Genomic DNA, 12,746 nt, shown 5'->3' with positions numbered 1-12,746 from the left:
AGCCCCCATGGCTGTCCTGAGGTAGCTGGGTGAGAGGGAAACTGAGGCACAGCGCTGAGCCTCACGTGTCTGCTACCTCACTACAGCCCTTATCCCATCCCTCTCCTGCTCCACATCTCCTCCCTCGCCCCCGCTAATGACAGGGCGCAGACTGCGTGTCACATCCTGCACGGGCTGTTCTGGTGCCAAGTTGATTGCAGGGAGGCGGAAGCAGCGTTTGGAGTGCTGATAAGCAGCGGGTCGATGGGCACCGTCCTTCTCACTGTGCCATTTTTGCACGTCGGAGCGTTTTGGGGAGATAAAGGCACGGGGATAGGCATGTGAGTTCTTCTCTGAGCTCTGATCACAGGACCAGGGGATGGGGATGCATGGCCCCAGGGCTTGCATCACCCTGGAGCTGAGGCTGGGGATGCTTTGTAGCACTGATGGATGGCTCCAGGCGCGCATTCCCACCCCGGGCTTGGCTGCAGGCATCCACGTCGCCTCGATTTGGCAGCAGCTGTCGGGGGGTCATGGCCCGGCAACTGGGCGAGCCCCTGACACCAGGGCAGCACTTATTATAGCCGGCAGAAGCTATTCCTGGGAGCGCATGACCCCACTGAGGGGTGGGGAGGGGGTGGTGGAGCCATCCTGGTGGCACGTCCCTGGGTACTGGGAAGGGACAGATGGAGTGGTCTCGGCAAGGGGGGATGATGCCAGGCTGGGGGAACCTGCTGCCCAATCCGTGGCATCATACTGGGGACCAGCCTGCCTCTCTCTGCAGGTCCATCATTCCCCCATCGATTGTCCCCTCCACGCATCCCCCACGCGTCTCCTGCTTGCCTGCATGGAGCATCCATGAGGGCTCATTTTGGGGAGGAGGAGTGGGGGCTGCCTGCACCCCTCCGAGTGTATTTTTAGTCCTTTCCTTATAAGGTTTCTGTGATTTTTTTGGGAAGTGTGAGCACAGTGAAGTCATCGCTGAGGTCATCCTGTCTCGCTTCCCCCCCCCCCCCCCCCCCTCCTCCCCCTCCTGGTGCTGGGCTCATCCCACAGGGAGGTTTTGTGTGGGCTCCATTGAAAACTCCCTCTCTGCCCAGCCTTAAAGGAAACAAAACCCGTAATTGTCTGGCAGGGGGCCAGGCTGAGGGGGTCTTCGAGGCTCTTAAAGCATCCGCTTTGCCAGCACAGTGGCCCATGCCGTGCCCATGCCGTGCCCACCAGCCCTTGCATGTGCTGCTCACACACTCAGTACCTTACGGTGTGTGAGCAGCTTTCAGGGGTCAGGCTGGAACAACCACCTCCCTTCCCACCCCCCAAAAGCCCCATTGCCCCCCAAATTAGATTAGATGTGCTCGGCTGGCTGGATTTAATGAGGCGGGTGGCGGCCTCTGATTTGCTCCAGTGACTTTTGGCTGGCAGAGTGCATATGTGCTCCCATGGGTGCTGGGCATGGGGTGATCCCGGCCCTGGGATGCTGGGTGTGCAGGGTTGGGCTGCAGATGAGGATCCCCATGGGGTTGGTACCCTAGAAAGGGGGTAGCCCCTTTTGGGGGCACTCATGTCCCATTCGGGGACATCCACTCTTGCACTTTGTGCTGCCTCCGGTCAAGCATGGCTGGGCTTTGCTTTCAGCCAAGTGCCCCACAGCCATTTCCGCCCCTCTGGTGACCCCCCAGCCCTTGACCCTTCCTCCTCCTCCTCCTCAGGGCGAGGAGGGAGCTGCCCCACCATCTGTCCCCCCTCGTCTCTTTGTCAGCACTGGGCTGCCTGGAATGCGTATTAATTTTGGGAGGAATGCCGCCCCCCGCATCGCCCGGCACTTCACCTCCCCCACCCCACAGCATCCCCGCAGCTTTTGGGGATGTATTGGGGGGGGGGGGGGACCGCCATGGATCACCGAGCCGCCATCGAGTGATGCTGCCCAGGCCTCGCTGCAGGGCCGGCTGTGGGCCAGGGGCTGATTGAACACAGGCTCAGTGCCTGATTAAACTAATCGGAGGGGACTTTTTTTTTTTTGCTATCGCTTGGTTCGAGTTTGTCCTTAAAAGGAAACCATCGCCTGTGGGCAGGGGAGGGGGCCGGGGGCTTTGTGCAGTGAAGGCAGATAAACGCGGGGTCCTTATCGCAGCCTGGCTCCGCGCGGTGCTGGCAGGGGCACGGAGGGCTGAACCCAGTGTGTGGGTGAGCAGCACAGCGCCGAGTGCCACATGCCAATGCCATCCGGCTCCCCTCACCCTCTGCCCACCGTGACTCAGCCCTTTGCCCACATAAGGGCACCCATTCTCCGGCCACTGGTGCGTTCCTTCGTGCCCAACACACAAAAGAGGCATTGAGCCGCACCGTCCGGGGATCGGTTTGGTGCCCACCCGCTGCCCACCCCTCACAGACCCCCTCTGGGTGCCGCGGGGAGAAGGGGCAATGTGTCATCCATCGGGGCTGGAGCAACGTGCCTTGGCTGGGTTGGGATGCTTGGGTACTGGGCAGCCTCGTGGGCAGCGTGCCCGGCTCAGGCAGCAATAGCAGCTGCTTTCTGCTGTCTCATTGTTGAGTGTGCTGGCATGGGGTCGGGGTGGGCTGGCACCCGTCCCCCTGCTCCATGCAACACTGCGCCCAGCAGCATCCCTAGGACAGGGGATAGGGGGTAAGCGGCCTCAAAACCACCCTGTCCTCCCCGCACCCCCATCCCTGCCCGAAATCCTTGGGTTCCCCCATCCATTTCCCCCCCTCCACAGGAATGAAAGCTGGGATGCGGCAGGTCAGAGTGGGAGGGCGATGCTTTATTAACTTAGTGTCAATGCAGCGGATGCATCCGGTGTAGCTCAGCGCTGTGAGCATTGGGGACGGACATCCATCCCAGTGTGCAGCGCAAAGGTGAGCCTGTATGGAAATCACACTGCGTGCACCTGGCCAGGCTGAGTGGGGAAGGAGGAGACGCAGGGTTTAAATTAAACACTGCAGTAAAGAGTGCACCTGGGGTACAAAATGAGGCTGAACCCAGCACGAGTGTGGGATCTGGAGGCAGAGAGAGAGAGAGCCTGGTTCTTTGCTCCGAGGTGTGAAGTCGTGGCCCCTCACTCAGCTGCGCTGCCGTGCGCCGGGCATCCGTTCAACAAGGCAAAACCCACACAAACATGTTACAAACCAAAGGGAAATGGGTGTGCTACGTAGGCAGTGCTATGGGAGGCGTCCGATTGTCGCGGGGCTGTGGGGTCCCACCACCATCACTCCTCCCCAGAGGACCAGGGCTCCTGCTCCGGGCGCAGGACGTGGTCCTGCAGCGGAGACAGCTCAGGGACAGGCTCAGCCCCACTGTGCTTGCTGGGCAGGGGCAGGGTGTGGGCAGCAGGGGCTTCCCCAGGGTGGGTGATGCCATTCAGCCCCTCCTCGGTGAACTCAGCCAGGTCCTCCAGGCTGGCCTGCCGGTGCAGCCCATTCTGCTCCCCGTTCTTGGTGCGCTCTGGCTCTGCCACCGCCTCCTGCACCGTTGGCTGCTCATCGCTGGACGAGGTGGGTGAGGACCCCCCTTCCTCCTCTTGTGGGGGCTGTGCGTCACCATCCTCCTCCTGCCCATCCTTGGCCAGCTTGGCTCCCAGTACCAGCTCCTGATTGAACTCCAGGGCTTGCTCTACTATCTCCAGAATATCCGAGTCCTTCATGATGTCCACTGGCAGCTGCGTGGGCACATCGGGGAGATATTCAGCCGCCTCCATGCCAGCTCCATGCTCCAGCATGGTGCCTGGAGGTGGGTCAGTGTTGGAGGGATCAGTGTTGGAGGTCTCAGTGGCCGGGGGGTTGTCACCATCCTGCTCGTCCTCCTCCCCCAGCCCCTCATCACCCAGGGTGGTGTTATCAGTGTGCCCCTCAGACAGCCCCTCAGCCACGGGCACAGTCAGTCCTTCCTCCAGCTCAGCAGCAAAACCCCCTGCATCCTCCTCATCCTCCTCCTTTGGCATCTCAAATTCCCCAAGGGGCATTTTCACATCTTCAGCTTCCCCCACAAATGGCTCCGAGTGCCCTTCATCCTCTGGCACCAAAGATGCTACTCCAGGCGCTGTTAGTTCATCCTTTCTGTCTTCTGCTGCTTCAACTTTAATTTCTTCAAATTCCTCTGAGTTCTCAGCTTCCTCCATGCTGGACCCCTCTTGGCTGGGAGCAGAAACTATAAAGTACCCTTCCTCCTCCTCGGTGCATTGTGGTGCAGGGCTCAGCTCCTCACAGCTCTCTGGCTCTGCATGAACCGTTGCCTCATCGCTCCCTCTCAGCTCCCCTTCCTCCTCCTGAGCCATTTCAGGTGCTGCTTCCCCATCCCCTCCGCTGGATGGAGGGTTTGGATCAGACTCCAGCATCTCCCCGCTGTATGCACATAGTGGCGTGCTGTTGAGCAGCGTGTCTTCTAATTCCATCCTGCATGCCTTGGGCTCCTCCAGCTGAGCATCCTCTGACTGAAAGTCCTCCTCCATGGGCTCATCACTCTCTGCGCCATTGCCCAGATCCTGCTGCATCACTGCAGTGTCGGGGCTACCTCTCTCCAGCTCAATGGGTTCTGAGCTGAGCTCCTCATCCTCCACCTCCAGTGCCTCAGCTGGCTCCTGTGGGTCCCCTGGTGCCTCCCCAGTGTCCCCATACCTGACCTCCTTCTGCCCTGGGGCCAGCTCAGCCTCCTGTCCTGGCGTGTCCTGTGGCTGCTGCTGGCTCTGCACCTCACTCCCAGCATCTCCCTCATCCTCACCCTCCTGGGTTTCCTCCATTGCTGTTGGTGATGTGACATCCCTCTCCTCATTTTCTGCTGCCTCTGCATGTGGGTTGTCATCCACCTGGGTTGGCTCTTGGGATGTGATGGTATTGACTCCTGTCTCCTCTTCATCCTCCGCTGTCCCTTCCCAGTCCTGTGCTTGCTGCTTTTGACTGATGTCATTGTCTTCCCTGCCCCATGCCCCCTCTCCTGGCTGCAGCACCATGTCCTGCTCCAGCCCATCCCCTGCAGAGCCTTGCTCCCCATGCTGCACCCAAGGTTCCCCAGGTTCCTCCTGAGGGTCCCCAGATTCCTCCTGCAGGTCCCCATGCCGCTCCTGCAGGTCCCCATGCTCCTCCTTCAAGACCCCATGTTCCTTCCACAGGTCCCCATGCCCCTCCTGCAAGTCCCCATGCCCCTCCTGCAGGTTCCTATGTTCCTCCTGCTGGTCTCCATGTACCTCCTGCAGATCCCTATGTTCCTCCTGGGTGTCCCCATACTCATCCTGCAGGTCCCCATGTTCCACCTGCAGGTCCCCATGCTCCCCCTGCAGGTCCCCATGCCCCTTCTGCAGGTCCCCGTGTTCCTCCTGCAGGTCCCTGTGTTCCTCCTGCTGGTCTCCATGTACCTCCTGCAGATCCCTATGTTCCTCCTGGGTGTCCCCATGCTCCTCCTGTAGGTCCCCATGCTCCACCTGCAGGTCCCCATGTTCCACCTGCAGGTCCCCATGCTCCTCCTGCAGGTCCCCATGTTCCTCCTGCAGGTCCCCATGCTCCTCCTGCAGGTCCCCATGCTCCTCCTGGGTGTCCCCATGCTCCTCCTGGGTGTCCCCATGCTCCTCCTGTAGGTCCCCATGCTCCACCTGCAGGTCCCCATGTTCCACCTGCAGGTCCTCATGTTCCACCTGCAGGTCCCCATGCTCCTCCTTCAGGTCCCCATGCCCCTCCTGCAGGTCCCTGTGTTCCTCCTGCAGGTCCCCATGTTCTACCTGCAGGTCCCCATGCTCCTCCTGGGTGTCCCCATGCTCCTCCTGCAGGTCCTCATGTTCCTCCTGGGTGTCCCCATGCTCCTCCTGCAGGTCCCCACCTTCCACCTGCAGGTCCCCATGTTCCTCCTGGGTGTCCCCATATTCCTCCTGGGTGTCCCCATGCTCCTCCTGTACATCCCTGTGTTCCTCCCACAGGTCCTCATGCTCCACCTGCAGGTCCCCATGCTCCACCTGCAGGTCCTCATGCTCCACCTGCAGGTCCCCATGCTCCTCCTGGGTGTCCCCATGCTCCTCCTGCAGGTCCCCACCTTCCACCTGCAGGTCCCCATGTTCCTCCTGGGTGTCCCCATATTCCTCCTGGGTGTCCCCATGCTCCTCCTGTATGTGCCCGTGTTCCTCCCACAGGTCCTCATGCTCCACCTGCAGGTCCCCATGTCCCTCCTGAAGGTCTCTATGTTCTTCCTGCAGGTCCACAGATTCCTCCCACATGCCCTCAGCCTCCTCCAAGCCCATGGTCTCCTGCCCGAGCTCTTTGGCTCCCAAAGCCTCCCCTGCCTGGGGGTCATCTTCCCCTAATGCCTCCCTTCCTTTATCTTCCTCTTCTCCCTCATCATCCCTTGCTCTGCCTGTGCTCTCCCTTCCTGTGGTGTCTTCTCCAGACCCTGATGAGCCCTCTGCTGCTGGCATGGCCTCTTCAATGCTAGAAGCCTTCAGCTCCTGACACACCTCCTGCTCCCTCTCCTCCCCTGCTGCAGCACCCAGCTCACCCAGGGACATCTCCTGGTGCTCAGACTCCTGCTCTCTCTCAAGGAAGTCCTCTTGCAAGTGGATTCCTGTTGGCAAAACTGGGTGGCTCCCCACAGGGACAGCACAAGCAGCTTCGATTTCCATCTGCAGGGACCCTTCTTCTTGCATTTCCCTCTCCTCATCTGGGAACTCACATTCCTCATCCTCCCTGGAGGGGCTCCAGATTTCCCTCTGCTCCTTTTTCTCTGAGACGTGCAGTGCCTCTGTGCTGGTGGCCTCCATGTCCTCCTTGCCCACCTGCAGCCTGGACCCCCTTGTGTCCCCTCCCCAGGGCTCTCCCCCTGGCTCCTGGCTCTCCATGGAGCTCAGTGGGTTCAGCATCTCCTCTTTGCTCCTCTCCTCCTCCCACATCTCCTCCTGGCTCTCTGCATCACTCTGGGTGGCACTTAGCAATGTAGGCTCGTTGCTGCAGAGACACAGCCCAGGTGGGGACACGGTTTCACCCTCAGCACCCACCCCCTGGGTTCCTGCAGCCTCCTCCTCCTCCATGGTGGCTTCAAGATCCCCATCCCTGGTACTCTGGGTGGCACTGAGTGTGGGCACTTCTTTGGCCTCAGCATCATCTTGCATCTCCTTGAGAGCATCCTGCAGCGCGTGGCTGACCAGCTGTTCAGGACTCAGTGGGCTCAGCATGGGGGACTCCTTGCCAGCCCCACACTCATGGACTGGGCTCTCTGCCCCCCCACTGCCTGGCTCTGGGGACAGCACTGGGACAGTGGGGCTGGGGGCAGCAGGCTCCCAGCTCCTCGGTGCCTGCAGGACCGAGCTGATTTTCTGGAACTCCAGTGCACTGGAGCTCTTGCTTTTGGGGGTCAGCACCTTGAGGGCATCACCAGGGGTTCTGCACAGCTGTGCCACCCCCTCAGGCCGGGGGAAGGCAGCAAGGCTGGCACGGTGCTTGCTGCTGCTCGCCTCCAGCTTGACATCTGCAGAGAGCAGGGAGAGCACAGTGTGGGGGGCACAGCCCAAAACCCAGGGGCTGGGGCAGAGATCACCCTGTCACCCAACTGCAGCCCAACAGCTCCTCTCTCCCCTCTTGCTGACCCCTCTCCTATTTTGAAACATTTCTTGGGAAGTGGGAAATTCCTCCCCTGAGTGTTGCAGGGCGCTGATGCTGCCAGGGGTACCGCATGGGACGGTGGATGCTCTGCTCTGCCTGCAGCAGTGGGGTCAGAGATGTGGGTGGGCTTGTGCTGCAGGGGTGTGTGCAGGTGATGGTTTTTCAATAGATTTAAGGAAAAAAAGGAAACGCTCAGCCTGTTGCCGAGCCTGAGGCTCCTCATGCAGGGGAGGAATTAAAAAGAAGCAGATAAGCCCTTATCTGCTCGATGCGGAGGTGTCGAGGTGTCGGCAAGACCAGCGCCCGCTGTTAGCACCTTCCTATCGCACTGACCAACCCTTGCCAGGAAAATCCTTCTGTCCCCTGGCCCTCCCTTACCTCGCAGGCTGTTGGCCAGCTTGAACTCCCCGGGCGGCATCTGCAGCCGGGTGCTCTCTGCTTCCAGCAGTGTCCTGCAAGGAGAGGTGTTGTGGGGAGGGTGATATCTTTGCACCCAGTGCTGAGCTGCCAAACCGCTCCGGTCCCTGTGCAAGCCAGGGGGATGCTCCGCAGGTAAACTGAGGCATAAAATGTCTGGGGGTGGTTTCTCTTGATCCAAACTGCTGGGTCACCTGATTGTGAGGTGTGGGGGTAGGGGATCCCAGGGGGCAGCCCCTCACTGCCTGCCAAGGAGGTCTCTCCTCCCTGCTCCGTGGGCCCCCTCCCATCCCCCCACCCCAGCTTAGTGTCCTCGCCACCGGGTGACATCATGCTCTGCCGGGGAGGCCCCTCCGCTGGGGACAGCCACTATTCTCATGCTAATTGTCCCCCCAGTCCTCTGCAAGCCTGCCTTTGTCTGGGGCCATCTGGAAGGGCTGGAAGCGGACTGGGGGCTGCAGGGTTCAGCCCCAGATTCTCCCAGCAGCTCCCTTGCTGCTCCGTCCAGCGAGGCTGCGTAATGCTGCAAGGGGAGGTTTGGGGCATCACCCTGCTCTGAGCACACGTGTGTGCTGTGGGAGCACTCCGAGTCCCCAGAGGGAGCTGTGCCACCGTGAAGGAGACCTCACCTGTAGGTTGCCACCTCCAGGCTGAGGGACATCTTGAGGTGCATGAGCTGCTGCCTGTCCTCCAGCACCTGGGCGATCTGCACCTGCAGGCTCTGCTTCTCCTGCTCCAGGGCCTCGATGGCCAGCTGTGGTGAGAAGCATAGGGTCAGCAACCTGTCTGATCTCCTCAGACAGGGAGGGAGCTCTGGTGGCACACTTCTGCCCGGGTTGTGTTTCCCACCACCCCCATCATTGCTCTTCTTCCTGGTCCTGACCCTCTTTGTCCCATGGGAAATTAAACCCTCCGTCCTCTTCCGGAGGATGTGGGTCAGCAGCTGTGACTCCACTCCGGCACCGCTTGCTGCATGACAAGCAGTGGGGACAGGGACCCTGGATCCATCCAACCCCAGCACTGCCTGGGGTGGCTCTCGCTGGCACCCATGGGTGCCCTCAGTACTCCTTGGGGATGTCAAAGATGGGTGTCCCAGGGGTGCCCAGGTGCTGCAGGGAGGAGTATCCCGGGGGCACTTTTCACGTGGGGAGGTTGGAGAGGGCTCACGGGAGAAGGAGAGGAGTGGAGTAAAAATGCAAGAAGGATGCAGCTGCTGGAGGAGGGATGGGAAGGCTGGAGGGGATCGGGACCATGCGATGTCAGAGTGGGAAGGAGGGATCCTTTGAGCGGATGGCTGTGGCATCCCCTTCTTCATCCTCAAACCAGGAACAAAGAGGGACCATTCCCTGTGTGGGGTCTGCAGTCCAGCCATGAGCTGGGGCTGCATTTCCAGCCTGCTCCCCCCACGACTTCCCCTGCAGAATTGCTTTTGCAGCTGTCTGCCTGCAGCTGTGGCTAAGTCAGATGAAGTTTATCTGTCCCAAATGCAGTGGCAGAAGAAATGGCAAGAAATGGCTTGCAGTCCACCCGGGGGCTGCTCTTATCCCTCCCAGCTTTTGAGCACCCCAAGCTCCCCACTCTCCCCACCTGGAACTTCTCAGCCTCTCCGTGCTGCTCCTGCCACTGCTGGCCCAGGCTCTCCTCCAGCATCTCCTTCCGCACCTTCAGCCCCACCAGCTCCTTCTCCAGGTGCCGCAGCTGCAGTTGGCTCTGTTGGTTGTCCTCTGCCACCTGCCAGAGGTTCTCCTTGGCTTGGCCAAGTGCACGCTCCAGCTGTGACACCTCTGCCTTGTAGGTCTCCACCGCCCCTCTCCAGATCTCTGACAGTCTTTTGGAGTAGTCCTCCACCTCCACGGGCTGGAATGCCACCGGTGCACAGCGGAAGCCCTCCAGGCTCTGAGAGAAGCTGGCGAGCTCCTGGTCCAGCCCTGCTTTCTCCTCCTCGTGCACCTCCAGCAGAGCTTCCACCTCCTTCTCCAGCTGCACGGCTCTCTCCTTCAGCCAGATCTGCGCCCGTCTCTCCTCCTCCAGCTCCTTCTTGCTGGAGGACAGCTGCCTCTTGGCTTCCTCGCGGGCTGCCTGCTCCTTCTGGCACCTGCTCCTCACATGCTGCACCTCCTCATACAGGTTGTCCCTGGCCAGCTCGGCCGCACACTTCTCGGTGAAGGCGCGGTGCAGCGCATCCCGCAGCGACCGCAGCTCCTCCTCATACCTGGCCCTGCGTGGGTCCCCGGCCGGGTTCTCCTTGGTGCTCTGGATCTCAGCTCGAAGCCCCTCATTCTCCTCCTCCAGGAACTTGACGCGAGCCAGGTAGGCCTCCAGGCGCTTGTTGAGGTCCCACATCTGCAGCGATTCCTCACCCAGAGCTCTCGCCCCCACGAAGCCCTCCATGCTCAGCATCGCGGCGGCAGAAGGAAGGCAGCAGAGCGGTGCCGGCGCAGGCGAGCGCAGCTATTCATACTCACGCCGGGTGAGTGGGAGGCCTCTGAGACCCGAGCAGAGGAGCAGTTAACTCTTCCACAGCCGGCACAGCTGCTGCCAGCGCCGTCCCTATGCCCCATCCCCCGCTGTCCCCTTGGGATGTTGGGCAGCGTTTGAGTGGGGATGGCAACGTGCCATGCTGGGGAGGAGCTGCGCTTTGGGGGGGGGGGGGGGGGGAGATGCTGCGGGGATGGTGGATTCAATCAGGGCAGGGATGGGTTTTGCCGTGCCTCAGTTTCCCTTTTAGGCGCAGCTGGGATTCCCAAAGAGCACACTGCACCCTGCGCCTTGGGGCTTGGTGCCATCTGTAGCTCAGCTAACTCTCAAAAGGCAGCCAGAGCACCGTGTGAGCCCGGCATGGAGAAAGGCTCACATGGATTTTATCTGGGGTTTTCCAAGCGCAAACCCCCACCCCCAGTTCCTAATTGTGGGACCCTTTATATTGCTCCAAATGGTGCCACCGAGGGCTTTGGTGTCCCGGCGAGGAGATGCCCCGTGGGGATGCTCTGAGCACCCCCAGTGCATCTCAGCGGCTGAAGCAGATCTGGGCTCAGCCAGAGGCGTTGATCTGGCACAAATCCTGCCCCAGCTCCACAGCCCTCCATCCAGCCAGCCCAGCGGGCATCCTTTTTTCTCACTTTTATTTTTAATTTTTCTTTTCCAGTTGATTTATTCTAGGGGTGGGGAGGGGGACTTAGAAATTCCAACTTGGAGCTGCCTGCGAACAAAAGAGGCCGGAAAAGAAATAATCGGGAGAGAGGCTTTGTGCCAGCTCTTTCTCTCCCGGATACACCCCCTCCCCTCCCCCCCCCACCCTCCTGGAGGGGCGGTGGGGAGGGTCCCTGGGCTGTCCCCTCCATTGCAAGGAGGCAAAGAATGAACGTCCCCTCCCAGCTGTCCCACGTCGTCTCCACTGAGCTCCCGCCCCGCTGCAAGAGAGAGGCGAGCAATAGTCCCCTCTGCTGGCCAAGGCCATCCAGATCCACCCCGAGCCCTGCAGCGCATGGGGCTACCGGAGCGCTGCGTCCCCGAGCCACCGCCCCTCCGCTATTTGGGGTGTACGGAGGGCGGGGGGAGGTGGAGGGTAAAGGCTGCATCCCACCCTTGCAGGAGCCCCGTTGGGTTCCCCCAAGCCAGCAGGCAGGAGGGAGCACAGGGAAGGCGTTGTTGCTAATTAGAGGCTGATAACCGGGGCGATGCGTTTCCATTGCTCATCCTCTTCAGATCGTGCTGGGCACGTTGTCCTTTCACTTTTCCCTCAGCCTCAAATTCTCTCCTCCACTGAAGACACCCCAGTGCTGATGCTGAACCCAGACCTTTGCTTTGCCTTTCCCCATTGTGCCCCACCTTCCCCTGATACAGGGACTCCATGCGGTGCCCTAAACATGGGGCTCCGCCAAGGAGTGGAGAGCCCTCCTGCCCTGCCTGGAGGCTGCATGAAGGATCCCCCGGAGCAAGGTGCTGCTGCACCCCTTCCGCTTTGGGGTCTTTGGGATCAGAAGTCATTTGGGACGTGCGTGTGTCCCCACAGGCTGCTTGGCTGGGAGCCCCAGGATGGGGACATCTGCGTGTCCCTGGGGGATGTTCAGGGCCAGGACCTGCTTGGGATGGGGGCAACCGTGCGTCCCTGGGGGATGCTTGGGATTGGGACCCCTAGGATGGGGACGTGGCTCCCTCTGCAGGATGCTTTGGGGTGGCTGTTTGGTGACAGGAGGTCTGGGGGTGACACAAACTCGCAGCCCTCAGCAGTGCGTGCCATCCCAGTGCCCTGTGAGGTGCCAGCAGGATTGGCACAGGGTGCTGCTACGTGGCTTCCAGCAGGGCCCCAGGGGGAGGAGGAGGAGGAGGAAACACAGCTGGGCATAGGGACGCAGCTGGGGACTGCCTGTGGCCAAGGGGGATGTGCTTGATGGACAAGGTCCCCATGGGGCCGATGGTGCTGGGACAATAGGAAGGGATGGCAGGGCCATGACATCGCCTGGGGTGGAGGGTGGGGGGGGGGGGGCTGAGCAGCAGGTGGGGATTCTTTGATGGCTGATAAGGGTTGTGCCCTGCTGCCACCTTGCCCTGACCCCTCTCCCTTCCAGATGCCAGCTGTCCCTGGGTCTGTCCTCCCCGTTCCCCCACCATCAGTACACAGAGGGCAGGAGGGACAGGCAGAGCAGTGACCCTGCGGGCAGCGTGGAGCAGCCGCTCTGCTGAGCCAGCGAGGAACATTTGTTTCCAATTAGGATGCGATCACTCCTTGCTGAGCAGATGCTTTCCCTCTTCCTCATCCC

The 12,746-nt window shown here is 60.9% G+C and overlaps 1 protein-coding gene across 1 annotated transcript; it reads right to left on the bottom strand.

Annotated features, from left to right (window-relative positions):
• Window positions 1-2,738: 2,738 nt before the first annotated feature.
• NES (nestin) lies at window positions 2,739-10,400 on the bottom strand. Its single transcript, NM_001396028.1, is given in 4 exon segments — window positions 2,739-7,435; window positions 7,948-8,021; window positions 8,616-8,740; window positions 9,574-10,400. Coding segments are annotated over 4 exon segments (5,244 nt in total). The 5' UTR covers window positions 10,387-10,400; the 3' UTR covers window positions 2,739-3,203.
• Between the last annotated feature and the right edge of the window lie 2,346 nt (window positions 10,401-12,746).

This window comes from Gallus gallus, chromosome 25 (assembly GCF_016699485.2).
Source record: "Gallus gallus isolate bGalGal1 chromosome 25, bGalGal1.mat.broiler.GRCg7b, whole genome shotgun sequence".
In the NCBI taxonomy this organism is placed as follows: domain Eukaryota; kingdom Metazoa; phylum Chordata; class Aves; order Galliformes; family Phasianidae; genus Gallus; species Gallus gallus.
The sequence above is the reverse complement of the archived record's forward strand: the minus strand, read 5'-3'. Positions and strand labels throughout refer to the sequence as shown.